At 47.0% G+C, this 23,894-nt stretch overlaps 1 protein-coding gene across 5 annotated transcripts in view; it reads left to right on the top strand.

Annotated features, from left to right (window-relative positions):
• The window catches only part of Tanc1 (tetratricopeptide repeat, ankyrin repeat and coiled-coil containing 1), a 237,244-nt gene that overhangs the window by 184,486 nt on the left and 28,864 nt on the right, over positions 1 to 23,894 (top strand). For all 5 annotated transcript variants that reach the window (XM_021177913.3, XM_021177906.2, XM_085834887.1 and 2 more), the window contains 7 exons: positions 122 to 273; positions 2,635 to 2,866; positions 4,463 to 4,629; positions 6,391 to 6,998; positions 12,948 to 13,056; positions 14,228 to 14,350; positions 21,932 to 22,168. In XM_021177913.3, the coding sequence (XP_021033572.1) occupies positions 122 to 273; positions 2,635 to 2,866; positions 4,463 to 4,629; positions 6,391 to 6,998; positions 12,948 to 13,056; positions 14,228 to 14,350; positions 21,932 to 22,168 (1,628 nt within the window). The remainder of the gene's footprint in view (positions 1 to 121; positions 274 to 2,634; positions 2,867 to 4,462; positions 4,630 to 6,390; positions 6,999 to 12,947; positions 13,057 to 14,227; positions 14,351 to 21,931; positions 22,169 to 23,894) is intronic.

The raw sequence follows: 23,894 nt of genomic DNA, 5'->3' as shown, positions 1-23,894 counted from the left end.
TGGTATGCATTTTGAGTTATGCTACTTCATCACTATTCAGGTTTGTCTGGGACTAATAGGGACGTATACTCCACATGTTATACCGCATGCTGACGTCCAGTCTGTGGTGCTCTCTCTCCAGCCTCAGATCCCACCCAGGACCTTCCTGGTACTCCATTACTTTCACCAAGTTCTTCTACAAGTGCTCTCAGTGTGACCAGAACACCTGCTGGGCCTGGGCCTGCTGACAGCCAGAGACCGAGAGAGGATGCGGTGAAATACCTCGCTTCTAAGGTAACCTGCTCTTGATTCACGGGGTCCTCCAGATAGAGATTTGCATGTGTGGCATTGAAGAACTGAGTTTGAAGGGGGATTTTTAAAACAGAAACAACTGCTTGGTGCTGAAGTGTAGTGTAGCTCTTGATAAAGTATGATTGCGTACTCCAAATAAAAGGCTTTAGTGAGAATAAGTCCTGACGTCAGCAGCAGAGGGTTTATGTCCATCTGAACGGAGCTCAAAGGGTTCCTTCCTTGAGGCAGCAGGAGAAACCTTGTGCTCACCACACATGCGAGGGCACAGGCGCATGCCCTTTCATCTGCTGTGTAAGCAGGAGATAAGAGAAGCCTTCATCCCGGCTCCAACCACCGTGGCTGCCTACACCCTGTTCACTGGGGCCTGTGGGCCTATGCTTCCTCCGTATCTCTGTCAGAGCTTTCTTGGGAGGTTGTAAAAGAACCTTGACTGACATCTCTAAATGCATGATCATGAAGGGTTTTCTGAACTCCTTCTCCTCCTGCTCTGTCCGACACTGGCCACCTCATAGGCCACCTTTCTGCATGAAAGCAGTCTTGCCTTGCTGAGCTGTCACTCAGCCCAGCCCCCTCCTACTGTCTCTTACCCTATGTCCTATAGCGTGCCCTGTGATTTAAATGAACTTTACCTGTGGTTACAGTTGGATTTGGTGGCCTGCTTTGGGTTACCAAGATGCTTTTGTCAAACATGTGCAAGACAATGTGGTACCGGATAGCTTACGATGATTGGCATGGGCTTGGGGGCCCTCGTGCAGGTTTCTGCTCTTCTCTGTTTATGTAGAAGTTGAAGGGCAGTGAGCATTTCTCTAAGGGCTAATGGTAGATTTAATCTACACTAGAAAATCCAGTTCTAAATTAGCCTAAGACATTGGGTCACAGCAAACCTCTCTCTCCAAACAGTAGCAGAATTACAGTTATGATATAGCAATGAAAATAATTTTATGGTTGGGGGTCAGCACAACACGAGGAACTGTATGAAATGGCCACAGCGTTAGGAAGGCTGAGAACCACTGCCCTAAGAAAAGCTGCATCGTATGTAGATACTCTTGACTCTCGCTAAGAGTCTTAGGATTTCTTGGAAGGTCTCAGACGGCATTGTCATGTTGATATGGTTTACCCTGCATCCATGGTCTCCATGACACACTGAAGCCCCAGTGGTCTGTGGCCTGTCACTGCAGCTTCTGCAGAGTTGGCTGGGTTGAACGGTGGAGACTCAGACCCCTCTAGAAAGCCCAGTGTGCCTCCCTGAGCGTGCTGTCCTTCAAACCCCTCCCTCACTTCTCAATCACGTTCTTGCTTTCATCCTCATTTATTTCTGTAAAGCACAAGAGTCACTGGCACTGCTGGGGCAGAGGTGGGAGAGGTAGCTAGCAAACAACCTACTGCCACTGCCAGTCTGTCTAACGGAGGGAGCTTGCTTGTTGGCAGCTCTTCCCTTCCTCCCCTCGTGCCCCTGCAATAGGTGCATATCTGGTAATTGCTTCTCTATCCCTTTGAATGTCTCTATAATATCCCTTGAAGTGTGGATGATGGGAGGAGGTGAGAGCCATTTCTGCCAGGAGGAAGCGGCAGCTGCGACTTTACAGCTTGGCTTCCTGGCTGCCAACTTGATCCTGTGCTTTTTGGATAAGCAGAGGGTTCCCTCAGGGTGCTGCTGTTCTTGAGAACGGAAATTCAGGGCAGATGGCAGCATTGGGAACATGGCTGGCTTGGAAGCGCTCTAAGCTAGGCTAGGCATTAGGTTTTATTTTTATTTTTTAAGATGTATTTATTTATTTTATGTATATGAGTACACTGTAGCTGTACAGAATTGAATTTTTAGGACCTCTGCTCACTCTGGTCAGCCTGCTCACTCCGGCCCAAAGATTTATTTATTATTATACATAAGTACACTGTAGCTGTCTTCAGACACACCTGAAGAGGCCGTCAGATCTCATTACAGATGGTTGTGAGCCACATGTGGTTGCTGGGATTTGAACTCAGGACCCTCGGAAGAGCAGTCAGTGCTCTTACCCGCTGAGCCATCTCGCCAGGCCGGCATTAAGTTTTATAAGTGACTTTTACTAATCTACATTCAATACAGAATACAGTCATCCTGAATTTTGTGTTAGTCAAGGTGGATTTGTGCCTGCAACTAGTCCTCTGCTGAGAACTTAGCAAATCACACCAGTGAAGAACAGAATGAATGTATCAATTAAGCTAGTCAGTAACACAGTTCTAGGGAATAGACACACACTCTGTGTCTTATCTCGGGAAGAATCCATTGGGTTCCTGTTTGAGTTCATGCAAGGAGCTGTGGAGAGGTGGGAGGGTGCTGGTGCTGATGCCTCTGCCTCTCCACAGGTGGTGGCCTACCATTACTGCCAGGCTGACAACACTTACACGTGTCTGGTACCTGAGTTTGTGCACAGCATTGCCGCTTTGCTATGCCGGTCCCACCAGCTGGCTGCCTACAGAGACCTTCTGATCAAGGAACCCCAGCTGCAGAGCATGCTGAGCCTCCGCTCCTGTGTGCAGGATCCCGTGGCTGCTTTCAAGAGGGGCGTCCTGGAGCCACTTACAAGCCTAAGAAACGGTACCTACCAGAAGCCTTGGGGTGCTTCCCAGTAAAGGCCGATGCCCAAGTGGTCCTCAGAAAGGTGGTCAGCTTAGCCCTGGGGTGGCAGGCACAAGATGTGGGTGACTCAATACACATCTGATCCCACCACATCTGTCCTCTGGGGGCGTCATTTCCAGTGCAACGTCTCTTGTGCTGATGAAATCAGCAACCGAGCAGTTCTAAGGAAGCCTTGGAACTGTAGGGAGCTGTAGGGAAGAGTAGACTTCCTGTCCTACAAAGGTTTGATTCTTGGTCTACAAAATGAGCCAGCGGTAGACATAACGGAGCCAGGAGAGCTTATTAATACCTCCAGTACATGATTGTGGATGGTTACTGAGAAGAGAGCTTTAAGACTCCACCTTCTGAAGGATCCTCAATAAAGGGTGGTAACTTTTAGGAGTGGTAAGATGTCAAAACCAAACAGGCAACAGCTTGGGCCTTCAGAGGCAGGACACTGGGAAGATGAATCCATGGGAAGATTAATGCTAGTTGCAAGGAGTTCGTAAGCTTTGATACCCAGACTTCTCTGCTTCTCCGGTGCCCGGGACCCTGCACTCTTCTTCCCTTCTCCTGGCTGTAAGCTAAAAGGGTGGGCAAGGGGCTGCCCCAACTTCCTTCCTTGTTTTTTCCATCACAGTTGTCCACATTTCAAAGAGGCATAATCTGGTCTCCCCCATGACAGTAACCCGTGTAGGTAATATACACACTGAAAAGTCTACATTCCAGACCTCGGGGGAAACAGTGCGATGTTAGGAATCTTCCAACGTGTTCTCCCCCCACACCCCAACCCCCAACCCCCAATTAGATGAGTTGAAATCTAAACCTAATACTATTTCTAGGAGTTTATATTTAGTTTTTCCTCCCCACCCCCACCCCCCACTTTCCCCTTCCCAAGTAGGATTGTCAGTGACATCATTGATCCATAAGGCTTCCATCCCTTACCCTGCTCCTTCTTTGAGTTACCCGTCTACAAAGCATCTTCTGCTAGAAGATACTGAAAAGGGGCCTGAAATGACTGTCATGCTTGCTCTGTGTCCTGAGCAGAAAGCTGTTGCTAGTAAATAGAAAAGTAGCTTTAGGCTGCTGTATGAAGGACCTACTCTGGGCAGCTGTGAAGCGGCACTTCACCCCTAAGAGATTCCAACCACACAGTCTTGGTGATAGTATGGGGAGCATTGGGTTCCTTGGAGTCAGGCAGCTGAGGGGTTCCAGCAAAGGGCCTGGTGTCTGTTCAGGTTTAGACGATCTGCATGTCAGTGACTTTGGCTGCAGGCTACCCAGGTTTATGAAGAACTAACCGTATTATATATAAGATTGAGATTCTGCTAATGTCTGTAATGCAATATGTTTCTGAAAACTGTTTTGTAAGAATTGATTTCATTTTGGCTCAGTTCTCTGTTTTTCATTATAAATTTAATAGAAAATATGCTTTGTTGAAAACATGTCTTCTGCCATATGTAAACCTTTTTAGGTTTTGCTAACACTTTAGGCTGTGTGTTAAAATGCACTGGGTGGTACCATGTTATAGAAACGTATAATTTCTTAATTTGGAAAAATTATTTCATCTTTTAGAGCAAAAAATTCCAGAAGAGGAATATATCATCCTGATAGATGGCTTGAATGAAGCTGAGTTTCATAAGCCTGATTACGGAGATACGCTGTCTTCGTTTATTACCAAAATTATTCCTAAATTCCCCACCTGGCTGAAGTTGATCGTGACTGTGAGAGCAAATTTTCAGGTGACAAAATACTTCCCCCCTTCTCTTTCCAAGTTCCCACATCCGAAGTATCCAGCGGCAAGCGCTTTGGCCTAGAGTTAAAGTCCGTTTGGCAACTGAATTGAAACCAACATTGAGACTTTGAAAAAGTAGTCCAGAGAGTCCCGTAGGGACAAGGATAGTCACAGTGTCAGCTAAGCATCCTAGCAGCATTGAGCTGTCCCTGTCCTTCTGAAATGACAGTGTGTAAGCCTGGCTTACTGTAGTGAGGTGTGCGCTGGCCAAGGTTTCTGGCCAAGCAATCTACTGGAGCTTCTAGGTGTGGGGACAGCTTGTTATAGCTCTGACTTGTTTCATTTCATTGAACTGGGTGGTCATGCTCATTTCTTTTTCCTTATTAAAACTTGTGATTACCCCAATGGAGGAGCTAGAGAAAGTACCCAAGGAGCTAAAGGGATCTGCAACCCTATAGGTGGAACAACAATATGAACTAACCAGTACCCCTCGGAGCTTGTGTCTCTAGCTGCATATGTATCAGAAGATGGCCTAGTCGGCCATCAGTGGAAAGAGAGGTCCCTTGGTCGTGCAAACTTTATATGCCCCAGTACAGGAGAACGCCAGTGCCAAGAAGTGGGAGTGGGTGGGTAGGGGAGTAGGGGGAGAGGGTATGGGGGACTTTTGGGATAGCACTGGAAATGTAAATGAAGAAAATAACCTAATTAAAAAAAACTTGCGATTACATTTAAATGGCACACTTATTTTCATCCACTTTCAGTCGTATTTCCCTCATTAAGCATAACCTAGCAGCTGGGTTAAAACTTGAACTGGTTCCTGTATGCCTCTGCTGAGTAGTGCTAAGGTTAGCTTCCATGCAAAATGGAAGCGGCTGCTCACTACCGTGTTTTCCTGCCATTCCTACCTTCAAGGGCATGGGCTTCAGAAATATTAGTGAGAAGTTAAATTGTTTCTTGGGGTTAGGACCTTATCTGGGATGACTCTAACATCCGTGACCCTGTGCAAGTCAGATTCAACCAACAGTTCGCTTGGGGCTGGAGAGATGGCTTGGTGATTAAGAACATGGGCTGCTCTTTTGTAGTACTTGGGTTCAAGGCTCACAACCACTGTAACTCTACTTCCCTGGCATCCAACACCCTTGTCGTGGGTACCAGGCATGCATTTGGGACACAGACATGCAGACAAAACAAAATAATTTGTTTTAAAAAGAATACTTAAAATTCTTTTAAGATGAGAACATGCCGTACTAGAGCAGGTAGTGATTTTTGCTGCCTGGTGTCCGGGGACACCGGGGGAACGGGAAGTCTCCTGTTTCCTGGTAGGGTTACACAGCCCTGGTGTCTGGCGCAGAGCGGGCACTTCTTGTCTCAGTGTCTGGCTGTGCTCTTAGATGTGCAGTGATGGTTTGTGTCTACCCTTGTTCTAGAACCAGCTGCTCAGGGATTATGGGCATCGGGTCACCTGCAGGGTCTCGCTGCCCCTTTGTTGGTGTGGCCTGGTTGCTGCCGTCTCCTTGGGCCCCTTCCCCTTGCTCACTTGGCTCAGAGTCCTCAGGGGGAGCTTTGGGGAAGATCCTATCTCACATCGGGATTTCTTTCACTTAAGCTTTTTATCTGTACCTCATCCTGTTACATGTTTTAATACAAAACAGAGAGTCCCCGTAATCCATGAAGATCCTCCTTGAAAGGGAACGAGCGAGCCTGCTTTAAAGGGAAAGGGGAAATTCTGCGGGCTAACACTGCCAGGTTTTGTTTCCCGCCTCCCTAGGAAATCGTCAGTGCACTGCCATTTGTCAAGCTTTCCCTAGACGACTTTCCAGACAACAAGGACATTCACAGTGACCTGCACGCCTACGTCCAGCACAGGGTCCACAGCAGCCAGGACATCCTCAGCAACATCTCCCTGAATGGCAAGGCCGACGCCGCCCTCATCAGCAAAGTCAGCAGCCATCTGGTGCTGCGGAGCCTCGGTTCCTACCTGTACCTCAAGCTCACGCTGGACCTCTTCCAGCTGGGCCACCTGGTCATAAAAAGTGCCAGCTACAAGGTGGTGCCCGTGTCTCTGTCTGAGCTATATCTGCTGCAGTGTAACATGAAGTTCATGACCCAGTCTGCCTTTGACCGGGCCCTTCCCATTTTGAACGTGGCCCTCGCGTCCCTCCACCCCATGACGGATGAGCAGATATTTCAAGCTATCAACGCCGGCCACATCCAAGGGGAGCAGGGCTGGGAGGACTTCCAGCAGAGAATGGAGGCCCTCTCTTGCTTCCTCATTAAGAGGAGGGACAAAACTCGCATGTTCTGCCACCCGTCCTTCAGAGAGTGGCTGGTATGGAGAGCGGATGGTGAAAGCACAGCCTTCCTGTGTGAGCCCAGGTACGGCAGGCACTTCCCTCCTTTGACCTGACTCTTTCCACCTGCATGGCAGGGCCATACGTGGGTAATATGTCTCTGCTTTAGGGAATAGCAAGCTTGCCTGTGACCAGGGAAGGGGTGGGTGTGGGGAGTGTGTGTGTCTTAGATCCTTAATCCCCTACCATTTCCTGACTACCCTTGGCCATATAGCACCTTAATCCTTTGGCCATTTGGCACAGATGTGTGAGGAGAAAGGGGAGCCCTATAATCCTGTTAGCTGTCTCCTCACAGACAAGGCCAGGCAGGGTACAGTTCTCACAACTCAAACCACAGAAAGGTGGGAGACAAGCTTGCTTGCCTCCTAGTACAAGGTAAGTGAGAGGTCAAGAGGCTCTTGCCTTTGGCCTCCGCCATTCTCAAGCCCTCTGTCTGTCTAGCCTGCATCTTTGCCCTCTTGAGCAGCTCTTTGGGTCAGGTTTGCCTCCTAGTCTAGTGATGGGCTGGCAAGCTGCTGGACCGTCTCCTCAGGACTTTGGTGGGCACTGGGCCAGATGATTGGGTCTGGATACGAAGTGGCCAGTGAGTACCTAGGAGGCCACATGGCCACCACCCTCCCGGCCTATAGTGATGGGTATAGTGCAGTCCTATGGTGCACTGTTTCCTTAGGTGACACTGGATTCAGGGTTTATTATCGTTCAGACCTGGTTTAGCTTAGCAGGTTGGCTACTCAAAGCAGATCACCAGAGGTGCCAAAGTGAGAGTGATGACATTGCTCACCGAGTTACAGAGATCATTTCTGAGGAAGGTGAGCTGCAGTTTGGGTTTGTAGAGAGAAAGAGAGAGAGACTCACAGGGTGTGGACGGCTGGTGTTAGAGCAGGAAGTGGCTGGACTGTAGTCATCAATGACGCTGCATTTTAAACGGTGGTGACAGTTCAACACAAGCATATCTGAGTGTGGTGGCTACTCCAGCAACAGTAACCACAGACACACAGTAGTCACCAGGACCTCAGGATAGCATCTCGTGCATGTACCCATTTCATAGGCTGTCCCTGAGCTGACTTCGCTCTCCTCAGTACGACTTCTGCTTTTCTTTTGTTTCCAACCATTTCGAGGTCTTGTTCATTCCAACGCCATCAAGGTTTGCCTGTTTTCCTTATACTCCGCAGCTTAGTCTTGCATTATAAGTCTTTATTTTTGAGCCAGTTTTTTTTTTTTTTAAGTAGTGAAAGATGTGTTCAGTTTTATACTCTTTTCTTTTTAAAGATTTACTTATTTTATGTATATGAGTGCTCGGTCTGCCCAGAAGAGGGCATCAGATCCCATTAAAGATGGTTGCGAGCCACCACGTGGTGGCTAGAGATTGAACTCAGGAAGAACAGACAGTGCTCTTAACCACTGAGCCATCTCTTCAGCCCCAGTTTTACACTCTTCTGCTCAACTGAAGAGAGTTCTTTCTTCGTTCTACGTTAGTATCACTTTTGTTAAAAATCAGTTGGCTGTAAGAATGTGAGTTTACTGTTGTATTCCAGTGGTCTTTGGGCTTTTAGTCTACTACCCTGCCGGTTTGATAACTAGAGCTTTGTGTTAGGGTTTGAGATCAAGTACATTCATGCACTCTGCTTTGTTCTTGTCAGTCATGTGTTTTCTGTCTTTCGTTTTGCAAGGATGCCTCAAAGATTGTGGCAACCATTTCTAAAAGGGGATAGACAGGCCAAGTAGATCAAAGTGCACACCCTTAATCCTAGCACCTGGGAGGCAGACGCAGTCAGATCTCTGTGAGCTTGAGGCCAGCCTGATCTGCAGAGAGAATTCCAGGACAGTCAGGATTACATAGAGAAACTTATGTCCAGAAAAACAAAACCAAAATAAACAAACAAAAAAGGTGATATGCAGTTTTAAATCTCGGTGCGATGCTAGAATCCCTGACCCCCATAGCCTGGGTTTCTCACCTCCTTAACCTTTCCCAAGGACTCATGATCTAGAACTGTTTGATCTAGAACAGTCCTGGCTATTTTCTCCGTGCAGTTAACTTGAAGAAGAAAAGGATATAAGATTATTAATAGGAAGAACAAGCTACTGCAGACAGGGAGAGCCATCAGAAGCAGCACGGTGCATGTTCTGGCAATAATACATCTAGTTTGACTGGAGCTCTCTCTCTCATGGCGTAGAAGACTGGGACGAGCCACCAGAAGAATACGATAGAGAAGACCTCTTAGCTGTCATCCCTGGAGAACTCTTGAAGGTTCTGCAGAATAGAGTGCCTGAGGGAAGGAGTGGGAGGGTACAGGGCTTAGGGGCTGCTGTGCCGGTAGAGGGAGAAAGTGGTAGGAAGGTAGGAGCTGTGGATCAGGTCTTCTCACGTCAGAACTGGCGCTGCTTTAGAGCAGTTGGAGCCTGTGGAGAACCTCTCTCAAGGGGCAGGGTTGGAGAAGTCGGTAGATTGAACATCAGTGACAGAAAGAGTGACTTGGTGAGGCCACTTGACATGGGGAGGGGGAAAGCTCTCTGTGTCTCAGGATGTGGAGGAGGGTTGGAGGGAAGAGGGTTGGAGATACTGAGAGAGGTTAAAGGCAATGAGGGTTTGGAGGAGACTATTAGAAACTAGCCCTGCATCCTCAGGAGACTCCATCTTCTGGGTTGTAAGGAGGCACAGGGGAGAAAAGGGAAGTTGTGGCTTGGGTTCAATAATGCAGGAAACTGGGATCTTGTAGGGGACATCACTGAGACTGTATTGCCCAAGGAAAAGGAACTGGAAATTCAAAGGAAGGGAAGTAGGATTGTTTCAGGCCAGGGCTGCCTCCTGTTTCTCTCGCCACATCTCTCTTTACAGGGTTTTTCATTACATGGTGATATATGTCCCCTCCAGTTGGGTACCTCCTGAAGGGGGTACCCAGTGCTGTTCTCCCACAAGCCCAAGCTCTTGAGTCTGGCAGACTGCCCACTTCTGGCTATTAGTCATTTGATCTTGGACAAGTCACCTAACCTATTGAGGCCATTTCCACATATAAGCAGACGGGCTATGAGAACGCTCACAAGGTCATGAGGGTGAAGGAAATAGTTTAGTTTGGTTTCTGGACCTAAAGTGGAGCACATGGAGCATGGACAGACCCAGTAGTGTGTAGTGTGGGGACTGCACAGAAACAGCGATAGGACTTTGGACAGGTGGGAAGCCATGTGCTGTGCTGAGAACCCTGGAAACCCTTGGGCTGGCCACTGAAGTCTGTGCTTGTTGCCCACAGTGGGGCCATCTGTAACTGCGTAATTAATTATATAGAGTACTAGTTTCATTGTACGCTTTCATGTATGTATTTAAGGTGTTTTGATTATATGCAGTCCCTCCCAGTACCCAAGTTTGCCCTTCCCTTACCCCCAAGAGGCCTTCTCCTCATTTCATGCTGGTTTCTTCTAGATGCCACATCTGACAGAAGCCTCATACACTTGTCCTTCTGAGTCAGGCTTACTTAACATGATGAACTCCAGTTCCAGCCTCTTCTGTAAATAGCTTGAGTTCTTTCTTCTTTGTGTCTGGACAGTACTCCACTATACATGTTATACACCATGCTCCTTCATTCATAAGCTTACTAGTAACTCATATAGGCTGATTCATTCCATAACTTAGCTATTGGGAAGGGTGTGGTGGTAAACACTGGATCTGAAGGTGTATGTTGACTTTGATTCTTAAAGGTACACATTTGGAGGAACCCCCATACTGCTTTGTATGGTGACTTGTACAGCCTACATTGTACAACCTCAAAAATATGTAAGGGCTCTCTTCTTGGCCAGCATTTATTGTTCTATTATTGCTGTTGTTTTGTTTGGAACTAGGTCTCAGGTATCCTAGGTCAGCAGGCCTTGAACTCATTAAATATCAAGAATGACTTTGCTATCAGATCCTCCTTAACCACAGACGTGTGCCCCTCCATCTCCTCTGCCACACTGGGGATTGAACCCAGGATTTTCACGCATGCGAGGCATTCATTATACCAAGCACACCTTAGCAGCAGCCTTTTTCCCTGATGATAAATGTCATCTGACATGAGATAGTTTCTCAGTATATTTTTATTTGAATTTTCCTAGTGCCTAAAAACGAACTTTTTTTTTTTTCCATATTGCTGGCCATTTATGCTTCTTTTGAGAAGTGTCTGTTCAGTTCGCTGGTTGGATTTCCTGTTCTTTTGTGGAATGTTTTTTGAGTTCTTGATACGTTCTGGATGTTAATCCTCTCTTGGTTGAGTACCCAGTAAGGATCCCATGCTGTGGGCTGTCTCCCCACACCTGGGAATCCTTTCCTTTGCTGCACCGACATTGCTCTCACAGTCCTCTCTGTCTGCTCTTTGCTACTTGCTGCTGTTTCTGGAGACATTGGACTCTGATTCAGAAAGCCATTGCCAATGTAGGTATCTGAGAGTGTTTTTCTTAGAAGATTCAAATGTTCAGATCTTACACTGATCTCTAATCAGTTAGATTAACTTTTGTGTAGGACCAGAGATATGTATATAGTTCCATTTTTAAAAAGGATTTATTTATTTTATATGACTATACTGTAACTTTACAGATGGTTGTGAGCCTTCATGTGGTTGTTGGGAATTGAATTTAGGACCTCTGCTCGCTCCAGTCAGCCCTGCTCGCTCCAGCCCAAAGATTTATTATAAATAAGTACACTGTAGCTGTCTTCAGACACACCAGGAGAGGGTGTCAGATCTCATGACATGTGGTGAGCCACCATGTGGTTGCTGGGAATTGATCTCAGGACCTTTGGAAGAGCAGTCAGTTATTCTGGCCTCTTCTGGAAAACCAGGTGGCCGTAGTCACAGTGTTTATTCCTAGGGTCTACGGTTGGGTCCAGTGGTCTATCGATCTGGTTTTATTCCAATGTCATCCTGGGTTTTGTTACTATGACTCTCTAGTATATTTTAAAATCAAATATTGTACCTCCAGTATTGTTCTTTCTACTCGGGATTGTATTTGGATTTTCCACATTTTTGTATTATCATATAAATCTTAAAGATTACTTTTTCTAGTTGTGTCAAGAATGCCATTGGTATTTTATAGGGAATTTTGCATTGACTATATAGATCCCTTTCAATAATTTGGCCATTTAAGCAGTGGTATATCACCAGTCTTGGAATGTAGGACATCCCATTTTCTATTATCTTCAAGTCTCTTTCTTCGATGCTTTTTAATTTTCATTGCAGAGGGCTCTCACCTCCTTACCGTGAATGGAATTGTTTTTCCTGGGTTCTTAGCAGATTTGTTACTAGTATTTAGAAACCTACTGAGTTTTGTACCTGGTACAAACTGGCTGTTTGATGCCTTTAACCCCAGTCATAACTTAGGAGGCAGAGGCAGGCAGTTCTGTGTGAGTTTGAGATACATGGCTTCCATCTAGTCTTCTACACTACTCCTCGGAAACTGTTGCTATGCAGAGCCTGCCTTTTCTTCCCTTCCCCCATAAGGCCAGACCTGTCTCCTGCTGGTTATGCTCCACTAGGGATAATGGGGTGTGAGGTGGGGTTGGGGGAGGGCTGAGGCCAGAGGATCGTGTTCCATCCTTGCCTATGTTCATCCACTAAGTACTTCCTTGTGTATCTGCTTAGAACTGGGCCCCTTGGTAGGCATCGTGATTATGGCTGTGACTTAATGCCATGCAGTTTGCATTTTTGTGTGACAGGCTTGAGCAAAACTCCAGGTGGTGAGAGAGTGAATGTGATGAGCAGGCAGTGATGTTTCTGGAAAGTCAAGCATCAGGGTCACCTACCGATAGGGAACCCCAGAAGAGGCCCTGCAAATGACTGCAGAATAATCATTGTTTGCCCTCGTTATAAAGAGTTAGCAGCCTGAATGTTCTCTGAGCTCATGCTGCCTCCCACCGATGACAGTTCAGGGGCACAGTGGGATGTCCTTATCTGAGGCCTGTGGTGTGAAGGGAGGGATCTTTTGTCATGAGCCTTTGTGTTTCTTGTCCTAGGAATGGACACGCTCTACTGGCGTTCATGTTCTCTCGACAGGAGAGCAAGCTGAACCGCCAGCAGACCATGGAGCTTGGCCACCACATCCTGAAGGCACACATTTTCAAGGTGAGTTGTGGGGAGTTTGTGGTTTGATTTTAGACAGTCTGTAAGCCATCTCAGAAGTGTCTGTGAGCCCTGCATCCATTCCCTAATGTGCATTACAAGTCAGAGAACCAGAGCTCCATCCATGGGTGTATAGTTTCATATCACCTTGGTTCTCTGACTCTCCTTGTCTCAAAGTGATGTGTGATGTGTCCCCCTTCCCCCCTGTGTAGAGCAGTGGTTCTCAACCTTCTTAATACCGTGACCCTTTAATACAGTTTTTCATGGAGCGGTAACCCCCAAACATAAAGTGATTTTTGTTGCTACTTACTAACTGTAATTTTGCTACTGGTATAAGTATAAATATTTACATTTTATTTTAAATTTATGTAAGTACCCTGTAGCTGTCTTCAGACACACTAGAAGAGGGCATCAGATCTTATTACAGATGGTTGTGAGCCACCATGTGGTTTCTGGGTATCAAACTCAGGACCTCTGGAAGAGCAGTCAGTGCTCTTAACCACTGAGCCATCTCTCCAGCACAATATCTGCATTTTCTGATGATCTTAGGCAACCCCTATAAAAGGGTCATTCCACACTGTCCCCACCCCCCACCCCCAAAGGGTTGCAACCCACAGGTTGAGAACTGCTGCTCTAAAGCCTTTACTGGGTGTGAGGAGTTTTTGTTTTGGTTGGTTGTTTTGTTTTGGTTTTCCACTTGCAAAGTACCAAGATTACAATGGTGAAAATACTCTACATGGGCAGACACAGTGCTAAGCTTGGGTCTTATTTTGGAATGCCACCGACCTTTGCAGGCCACTGCCTAGGACTTATAGATGGTGATCCTCTCTAACTTTACTATTTATTATTTCTCTGGTTTTCTTCTGCAAAAGGAAGCTTTCTCCTTATGCACACGTTCTCTCTCTCCCCTCCCTCCCCTTTTCCTCACCTCTTCCTCCCTCTCCCTCCCCGTCTCTCTTTCTCTCTCCCCCTCCCTCCCTCTCCCCGGTGTGCATATAGTTGACAGGGCCTGTGGTCTCCTGATCTTCCATCATAGCTCACCCACCAAGGTGTCCTTTTGTATAGTTGCTCTCTGTACAGAGGAGTATCTCCAGTGTGCTGGACAGACTCACTTTCAAACTGATGCTCAGCTGGGATGAGACGCTCACAGGTGTCTATCTTTGGTCGTTTCTAGGGCCTCAGTAAGAAGACTGGAGTCTCCTCAAGCCATCTGCAGGCCCTGTGGATCGGTTACAGCACAGAGGGGCTGTCTGCTGCCCTGGCCTCTCTCAGGAATCTCTATACTCCCAACGTGAAGGTGAGCAGCCCTCTGCACAGGAACCTAGCCTATTCCTCCTCTGCCAGTCCTGCCACCATGGCTCCTGAGAGGGCAGAGATTCTCCTGGTGATGCCTTCCCGTCCTCATCACACACACTTCCCCCTAGAGGTCTGGCTTTGCTGCTGCAGGGAGATCTGGGTAGATGGGGCCTTTTGGTGAGCCCATCAAGACCATTTCAGAAAGGGAGATGGTTTCCAAAGGTCAGAGAGAGAGCTTTGCAGGGAAAATGGATTTTTGGTGTCCCAAATTACTATAGCAACTCAACTCTTCCTGGATCATATGAAATTGAGCATTGAGGACACACAAGGATGGGTCACAGGAAGCTATCTGCAGGTTCCTTCCAGGAGTGCATACCATATGCTTCTGGCAATGGAAAGAGTGTTCCGTTGGTTGCGTGCAGAGCTGAGAACGTCTTGTTCTGTGGTTAGTGACTTTCCGATCGGGCTATTCCTGCTGTCCTTTTGCAGACAGATTTTCCTTCCCCATTTCCAGATTGTACAATACAGTCTTAGAATCAAAATCAGACCGTAGGCCAGGTCTTTCTGGTTAAGGCCACACAGACGTGCTGAGCCCCAGCTCCTGACACGCCCTGCCGCGGAAACCTGGAACTCTTTCCCAGTGGACTGAGTGCTGACAACCACTGTGAAGTGATAATTGTACCCACTCCCTCACAGCAACCCAGAGGAAGCTTAGCATGGCCATCCCGTGAGAGGAGGGGAGGCCTGGCATTCACTTCAGCTCAGGAAAGGGGCTGCATGCACCAGGGATGGAGACACGGGAGCACTCCAGAACCCTGGCGTGCCTGCTGTTCCTCATGGCACCCTCGACACTTCCCTCGGCCGTGGCTCTGGAGTGTGGACTTGTGGAGCCTTCCCCATTGCTTTGGGGTGCTCTGCCTTCTTCCTGTCCCTGAGGAGTTTGAAAAGTGAGGGCATCACATGTCCAAGGATCGGGGGTACCAGGGAGAACCTAGCAGTGGGTGAGTCTGGAAAGATCACCCACTACACTGCTGGCTAGTGTAGGATCTTGGTATGGAGCAAGAGAGTCTATTGCCTCTTGGTGGATACAGATAGGGTTTGTAAGGATAAAAAGGCTACCTGTGGCCTCCCAATCTCTGCTGGGCAGTTTCAGCATTGCCCTTATCTGGGTACCCTGGTGTGCTGCAATATACCCATGCTCCTTGGGACCCTGCACACAGTCTCTCCCTTTAGGCTCCTAGCTTTCAATGCCGTTTTCCTCACTAAACCTTGTATGCAGGTTCACGCTGCTCTCCATTGTCCCAGGTATCCCTTGCTTTCCGGATGGAGGTTTTCCCAAAGTGGATGACTCTAAATTTAGACATTGCGAAAAGGGTGCTATGTTGTGAATTTTTTTCCACGTGGATTTTATAAGAAATCAGGTTTAAAGCAAGATTTTGCTGAAAGGACCCTGATATAGCTGTCTCTTGTGAGTCTATGCCAGTGCCTGGCAAACACAGAAGTGGATGCTCACAGTCATCTATAGGATGGAACACAGGGCCCCCAATGGAGGAGCTAGAGAAAGTACCCAAGGAGCTGAAGGGGTCTGCAACCCTATAGGTGGAACAATATGAGCTAACCAGTACCCCCAGAGCTCGTGTCTCTAGCTGCATATGTAATAGAAGATGGCCTAGTCGGCCATCAGTGGAAAGAGAGGTCCATTGGTCGTGCAAACTTTATATGCCCCAGAACTGGGAAACGCCAGGGCCAAGAAGTGGGAGTGGGTGGGTAGGGGAGCAGGGCAAGGGGAAGGGTATAGGAAACTTTCGGGATAGCATTTGAAATGTAAATAAAGAAAATATCTAATTAAAAAAAAAAGAAATCAGGTTTAAGTGACTATAACATTGGTCCTTTTTCTGACTGTAGCAAGCTTTTGGCTTATCTGTAAAATGAGTAAATTATAAAAGAACAGAAGAAATAAGCTGGCAGCACCTGCCCTCCATACTTTAATGAATTCATGGGGATAGACATTTATTTACATAGGCTGTAAGTGTGGAGAAGGGTGGATGGGAAATGTCACACTCTCTTGAACACGGGTTTTCAAGACTGGATTAAAAGGCCTTCCTCGCTAGGCTGCCTGCTTTCCCCGGAACACACTAGCGATTCTGAGGTGTTCGTTTTTACTTTATAAGATTCCCGTGTTACCTACCTCTGCACCGTCCCCAGATTTACCCAACTTGGCTCTGGAATTCTCAATTCCCTTCATTATCTTCCTGTTTTGTCTTTGTAAGTCTTTGATGAGGGGGAAAACGGTTTTCACAGAATATTGAACAAATTACAGTAATTTAAAATTATGCATGCAATTAAGGAACTGTTTTTAGAGAGTATTAACTGTTGTCATACAGGAATGAATGTCATTTTGAAAATAATTGCAGTTTGCCACTTTGGCAAATTAAAATGACTTGTTCCGAAATGAGGGCTTGGTAATTTCGGAAGCATGCTGGTGATGGCTAGCCCTGTGGCCAGGGTCATGGCAGCCTGTGCCTGCATGGCCCACTGGGATCCTTGCCACACGAGCCTCCAGGCTCCTGCCCAGCTGGTTCTTGCCTCAAGTGTTGTCATATGGCTGGTGCCAGCCCCTGCCTATAGATCTGGGAGCATTTGGCTTCTGATGTTTTTCTCTCCTGAAAGGAGAGGAGACCAGGTATAAAAAAAAACAGCGACGTGGCCTGAATTTCCTTGGCTGGGCTCAGGGAGGTTGTACCTCGTGCCACAATCAAGGAGGACAGACTTTTCAGTGTCCCCGCTTCTGTAAGCTTGAGTTGGCTGGCGCTTCTCCGGGTCCTCACTGTCGGGGGTGCTTCAGTACCCTTCCGTGTCTCCATAAGTTGCTAGGTGGCCTTGCCACTTGGGAGTGTTAGCTAAAGAGAGCTTCCATGGTGAAGACTCTGAAGTCTCCTGCAGATGGGCAGGAGTGTATAGGATGAGTCATTTCCCCCTTTCCTGTAGGCCACATAGTATGGCCACATAGTATCTGCTCCAACCCTGCTGTGTGTCCTTGCTGCTCCAGGGACAGCAATTAGCTTTGTGTCCTGAGCTATCTTTGCCCCACCCGCTCAGAGCCTCTGGGTCCTCACCTCTGAAATGGAGACAACAAAACTGCCATCTCCCAGGGGTCAGAAGCTGGCAGGGGAAGCCCTTGGGGACGTGCCTGGCATGGCTCATGTCCCCAGGTGAGTTGTTTTTACTGCTGCTCCCCTCAGCTCTGGAAACTGTGACCGCACCAGGCTGCAGGCACCAGAGAACTTTGAGACGGTAGCTGGAACTGATGTAAGGGCTGCCAGCCTGCTGCTCTGGGCTGTGGATAGTCTAGGGGTGCACACAAGACAGTGTAGGTGGGAGACGGGTCTCCAGGGACCTCGCTCTGAAGACTCCACAAAACGATGACGGGCAACAGTAGCTGCTAATATCTATTTAACTCTTGAAATACTGGGTGTAGTGCTAAGTCAGTCTCTGTCTTTCTCTCTCCTTCCTTCACCCTCTCTCCTTCCTTCCCTCCCCCTGGCTTCCTCTCTCCTTGGTGGGGAAGGGAGTGTTATTATTTTGACACTCATTTTTAATCTTTTCAGCCACCTTGGCAATGGTACATTTGTTCTCATTTTTCAACTGGGAAGTGGAGGGCTGGGGGCACAGAGGATGGCGGGAGACCTGACTCTGAGCCTGCCCCAGTGTGTCTGTGGGTGCGTTTGTCACCTGGTATCTTTACAGCCCTGCCTGCCAAGTCCATTCTCTTGGGAAGCTAGGTTGCCAGGTCTCCAGGCCCTGGAAAGTCCAAATCTCCCCCAAAGGTTTCCAAAGAGACCATGCTGAGAGGGTGGGGAGACACTGCTCACATCCTAGAGGGACCTGGAACACTTAAAAAATGAAGACTGTTTTGAGAAGTCACTTATTCAGACCATTTAGCCTCTCTTTTCCCCCTTAGGTTCTTATGTATCAGGAAAGGATAGGGAGGGAACATGTAGTTGGCCAGCAAAATCGTCACACACTATTCCTGCTTGTCCTGTGGTGGGCCTTAGGAGTCTGTATTTATGTGTATGCATCCTGTTTCAAACTGATTTCTGAGGCCTTTATAAAACACCCACGCATTTCTTCAGCATAATGTTGTTTGTTTTTTCCATACTGATCTAGTTATTCAGAAGGGATTTTATTTTTAAAGAAAAAAATCATTGTTTTTATTTAAACTTACAGTTTTGAAATACCTTTGCAATTAATTGTACTTGAGTCAAGTGGTGTTGTAGGGAGTGGTAAACTTGTTTAACTGTGTTGTAAGAATCAGTCAGCTTGTTTGCTAGATTCTCACATTTCTGAGTACCTTTTCCTCTGTGTTCTACACACACATACACATACTCTCACACAGACACACACTCATACACACTCACACATTCACTCTTACATACACTCACACATGCACACACACACACGCTCTCTCTCTCTCACATTCACACAGACACACTCACACACACTCTCTTTCACATACACACACATGCACACACACTCTCTCACATTCACACACTCACACAGACACACTCACACACACTCACACAGACACTCTCTTTCACATACACACACTCACACACACACATACACACTCTCACACTGTCAGTCACTCTCACACTCTCAATCACTCTCACTCACACACTCTCACACATGCACACACACACTCTCACATTCACACACTCACACAGACACACTCACACACACTCTCACACAGATACACTCTCTTTCACATACACACACTCACACTCTCACACACACACATACACACTCTCTCTCTCACACACACTCACACATATACTCTCTCATACACACACACACATCTCTCTCTCTCTCTCTCTCTCTCTCTCTCTCTCTCTCTCTCACACACACACACACACACACACACACACACACACACACACACACAGTCACAGTGGGAGAGACTGGATTGGTGTTGACCTGGGTCTGGCTATACAATGATGATGATCCTTCTAATGAGGTAAACAGCCAGGCTGATGCCTGGGTGGCCAGATGACTTGACAGGGCATCCTCATTACAAGTATGTAGCTTACCATTTCTTGTCACTAGAATTGGCCCCAGTGATGAGAAAAACCCAGCGTGTGTGCGGTCCCTGACCATGGAAGAGCTTTTTCCTGCATCTCTTCTCTGTGAACTTCTGTTCCAGGACCAATGTCCAGTGAGTGCTAAGAATACAAGAACATGTTGAGAGATGAAGAGGGCTTGGAGTCTATGCGCTAGTGGAATGTGCATGAAGTAGGTCGGGGATTTCACTTTGCGGGTCTGTTGTTGAGTAGAGACCCATAATAAACAGCCTTTGCTGTCTGTGGAACAAACATCCAAGACAGCGGGGTCTGTTCAGAGTTGCTGGGGCAGGGGGACCTGCACTGGGGGGATGGCCCTACAAACAGTGTAAGAGAGAACACTGGGCAGGTGTGTGTGTGAGGCTGTCTTGTGGAGTTCAAGCTTAAGCAGCTTGGAGACATCTGAACATTTCATACTTTAGGTTCTACCATGTCCAGATGCCATCGAGAGCTGTACTTTCCCTACTGATAGTAATAATCTCCTGTAATAATTTGTAAATATTCCATCTGCTGCTCTATGGACAGGGCACTAAACTACCCAGACTTTTTATGTTGCCCATCTCCTGCCTGTAACTTATGATCCCCGATCGACTCCAGTCAGATCCAGGTCTCTGAGGTTTTCTGCATCTAACCGTCAGCCTTGAGGATCTCCCAGGGCAGGGTTGGACGGATGCGGATTGGAGTGGAGCTGTTGAAAGGGACCAGCTAGGTGTGAAAGTGCCATGGGATTTTTCCTCACAATCTGGAGATGGGAAGGAGAGTAGTGTGGCTAGAAATGTCCGTCTGTTCAGTGATTTCATTTTAATATGTGCAGATCAGAAACGCCCCCTGCTATCCAAGGCCGTGCTGTGTGCAGCAGTCAGTGTGAGCGGCAGAGGGCGTGCTGTCAGTGTGCTATGTCCTCAGGACACATGACATTGCTGTGCTTTCTCTCCTCCTTGTCGAGAGAAGGGACTATTTGTGTTTCCTTTGGGCTTTATCTCATTAAGGATTTAATCCTTGCTTATCATTTCATTGTTAAAATCATGAATTTTCTCTATTTGGTGGCTGGTCAGGTCTAGCCCCTACAGTAATAATACAAGTGTTCGCTGGAAATCATTAAAAATGTGCCACCCAGGGGCTGGAGAGATAGCTCAGAGGTCAAAAGCACTTGTTCCCCTGGAAAAGTCCCTGGGTTCAGTTCCCAGCACCTATGTGGTAGCTCATAATCACTCATAAGTCCAGTTATAGGGGACCTGATGCGCTCTTCTGACCTGTGTGTGCACCAGACATGCATGTCATGATGGCACGGACACACATGCAGGCAAAACATCCACACACGTAAAGTCAAAATAAATAAGTACGTTTAAAAAAAAAAAAAACCCACCACCCAGTGTAGGGGACAAGGGAGGAGGGGGTACTGTGTGTATAAAAACATTTTGTTGGGGCTGGTGAGATGGCTCAGTGGTTAAGAGCACTGACTGTTCTTCCAAAGGTCCCGAGTTCAAATCCCAACAACCACATGGTGGCTCACAACCATCTGTAATGAGATCTGATGCCCTCTTCTGGTGTGTCTGAAGACAGCTACAGTGTACTTACATATAATAATAAATAAATCTTTAAAAATTTTTTTTTTGTTTTCACTTGTGATGAACTAAAAGTCCATAGTAGAAAACATAACACCTGAATCATTTTTAAGTGTTCCGTTCAGTGAAGTATATTCACATTTAATGTTGTAAATCTCTAATACTTTTCATTTGGTCAATCTCTTTAGCCATTAGACACTCTTCTTTCCACTGTCCATGGTCTGGGAGCTGTGCTCAGCTTATGTCCTGTTTGATCACCATGGCTGCATCCTTAATAGTGTCATGTGATCACTGTGGCTGCATCCTTAATAGTGTCATGTGATCACTGTGGTTATATACTTAATAGTCTCATGTGACCACTGTGGCTGCATCCTTAATAGAGTCGTGTGATCACTTTGGGTACATCCTTAATAGTGTCACGTGGTCTTGGTCTTCCTGTTTATTTAACGTATTTTTTAATATTAATCTCTGCTGTAGCATCCCACAGGTGAGTTCCTTTCTAAGCCTGAGTTCTGCACTGGTGGCATGTCCCTCTCTGTCTACGTGTATGCTGTGGGCCCTAGGTGGGCTTCACGTCTCAGCTTGGTGAATGGTGTTGATGTGAATGTGTCTCACATTTCTTCAGGATTCTGCTTTCATTTTGGATGTAGCCCCAGAAGTAGGTTTGCTGTGAACAATGAAGTTCTGTTCTTTTCTCATGACTTGGAGAAACCTGTCAGGTTCCTACTAGTGAAGATGCACATGTGTGATGTGTGTGTGTGCATTTCCTGCTGGTACACCTCAAGCTTGAGATCCAGTAGAATAAAACAGGGAGGTTGCAGATACTTCCTGCTTCTCCGGTGCGTTAAAACTAACATACATATGAGATATTAATCTTGCCGGGGGACCATTGCCCAACAGGTGAGCCGGCTCCTGATTTTGGGAGGGGCCAACGTGAACTACAGGACAGAAGTGTTAAACAATGCCCCCATCCTGTGCGTCCAGTCTCACCTTGGCCATGAGGAAGTTGTCACTCTCCTTCTGGAATTTGGCGCCTGCCTGGATGGGATGTCAGAGAACGGTATGAACGCACTGTGCTACGCAGCTGCTGCCGGCCACATGAAGCTGGTGTGTCTGCTCATCAAGAAGGGGGCAAGGGTAAGCAGCAGAGGTTTTGACCTGGAGGGTGACAACAGGGTGTCTGAAAGGGTGGAAAATATCTTCCTGTCATTACTGGAATTGTTGGCCCCTGGGCCAGGCAGGCTTCATGGACTTCAGTTTGTCAGGTGCAGTGACTTGAGAAATTATAGAATCAGTGTAGAAGATTCAGTGTCTGACTGGGAGCCCCAGGAGGGAATGGTAGCCATGTATGCCTATGCCATTGCTTTATTGGATGTTGTACGAGGCAGAGTCTCAGCTACTGGCCACGTGTTCTGTTTTCCATTACTTAGAGGAACTGAGCAGTTCCTACTGGTGAGGATATACATGTGTTGCACCATCCTGAATTTATTCTAGAATCTAACATGGCATCATATTTGTTTGGAAGATGTTTTTTCAAAAGTCTTTTTCCTACATTTTGTGTGTGCTAGTGCGTGTGTGTGTGTGTGTGTGTGTATACATATATATATATATATATGCTATGTGGCATATGAGGAGTTCAGAAACCAGTGCACTGGAGGGAGTTGATTCTTGCCTTCTACTGCATGGATTCTGGGACTCAAACCTAGCAGCAGGTGCCTCTCCCTGATGAACAGTCTTGCCTGCCCTGGTGAAATACTTCATGCTTCATTGTCCCCTTCTTGTTCTATTCCATTTCGTTATTTTTTTAAAACAATTCCGTGAGTTCTCTGGTTCTTAGAGGTCCTGAGCTTGAGCTGTGGAAACTGCCTAATGTCATCTTTCCTTTTCCCGCCTGGGACACTGGGCCTCTGTCTGTTGGAATCTCATGACCCCAGGAGCCTTCTACCAACCTCTTGCTGTTACCATTAGATAACTGTCTGCTACAATGAAGTGAGATGAATGCTGAGCTCAGCATAAGCCCTCTTTAGCTTAATATGAGCGTTATATGCATTTCACAGGCAAGCAAGCCTATTGAGTGACAGTCAATAAAGCACTGTTTGTTGTCTGTAGCCTAGTTAGTTAATTTAGGCTTATCGTAGGTACAGAAATGTAAGTCCAGCATTTGGGACACCTGAACCTCAGCTCTGGTGTTTGAAGTACAAGCTTTATTGCTATGTGGCATTTGCCCCAATTTCTGGATACCAGCTATCTCTTAGCTTTCTTCTGAGTCCAGCAGTTCTTCCTCTGTCATATCTGAGAGCTTGCAGGAAGAGGATAGCTGTCATGTTGAGGACTCTTGCAGAGTCCTAAGTTATGAGGCAGCATGCCCCTAATTTTGCAAACATGTCAGAGCTGGGCTTTGGGCTCTTTTTCAGTCCTGGGACTCCTTTGCTTAGATAAGGAATTCAGGGGTGCCTGCAAGCATCAGGCCTTTAGGAGACATGCGGCACTCACACATTTCTTCTGACTCCCAGGCATCCCCCAACTTGTGTCTTTCCTTTATAATAAAAGCCAAGATGCCTCCCTGTATGTTTTCCTTTCTGTCCTTCCTATAGATCAATGTTCTATTCTATAGATCCCTTCCTTTCTTTGGCTCCCTGGTTTAGTGACCAACCTCCCTCCCATCTCAACATCTGAAAATACTTCATCTTAGTGCCCCACTGGGAAGCATAGGGCTTTGTCTGAGGGTTCAGTCTGTGAGCTTTATGTAGTCTGCTGCGAGATGCCTGAGTGAGGAGACTGTCTTGTGGTTACTAGTCCTGCCAAGGGAACCTGAGGCATGGATTAGTGTTCTTATCCCAGTGAAAGGAGTCACACGTTCAGA

The sequence above is a fragment of the Mus caroli genome, unplaced genomic scaffold, assembly GCF_978045245.1.
Source record: "Mus caroli unplaced genomic scaffold, Mus_caroli_1 scaffold_2, whole genome shotgun sequence".
NCBI classification, from domain to species: Eukaryota; Metazoa; Chordata; class Mammalia; order Rodentia; family Muridae; genus Mus; species Mus caroli.
Note: the sequence above shows the minus strand (reverse complement) of the source record. Positions and strands in the feature narration are given on the sequence as shown.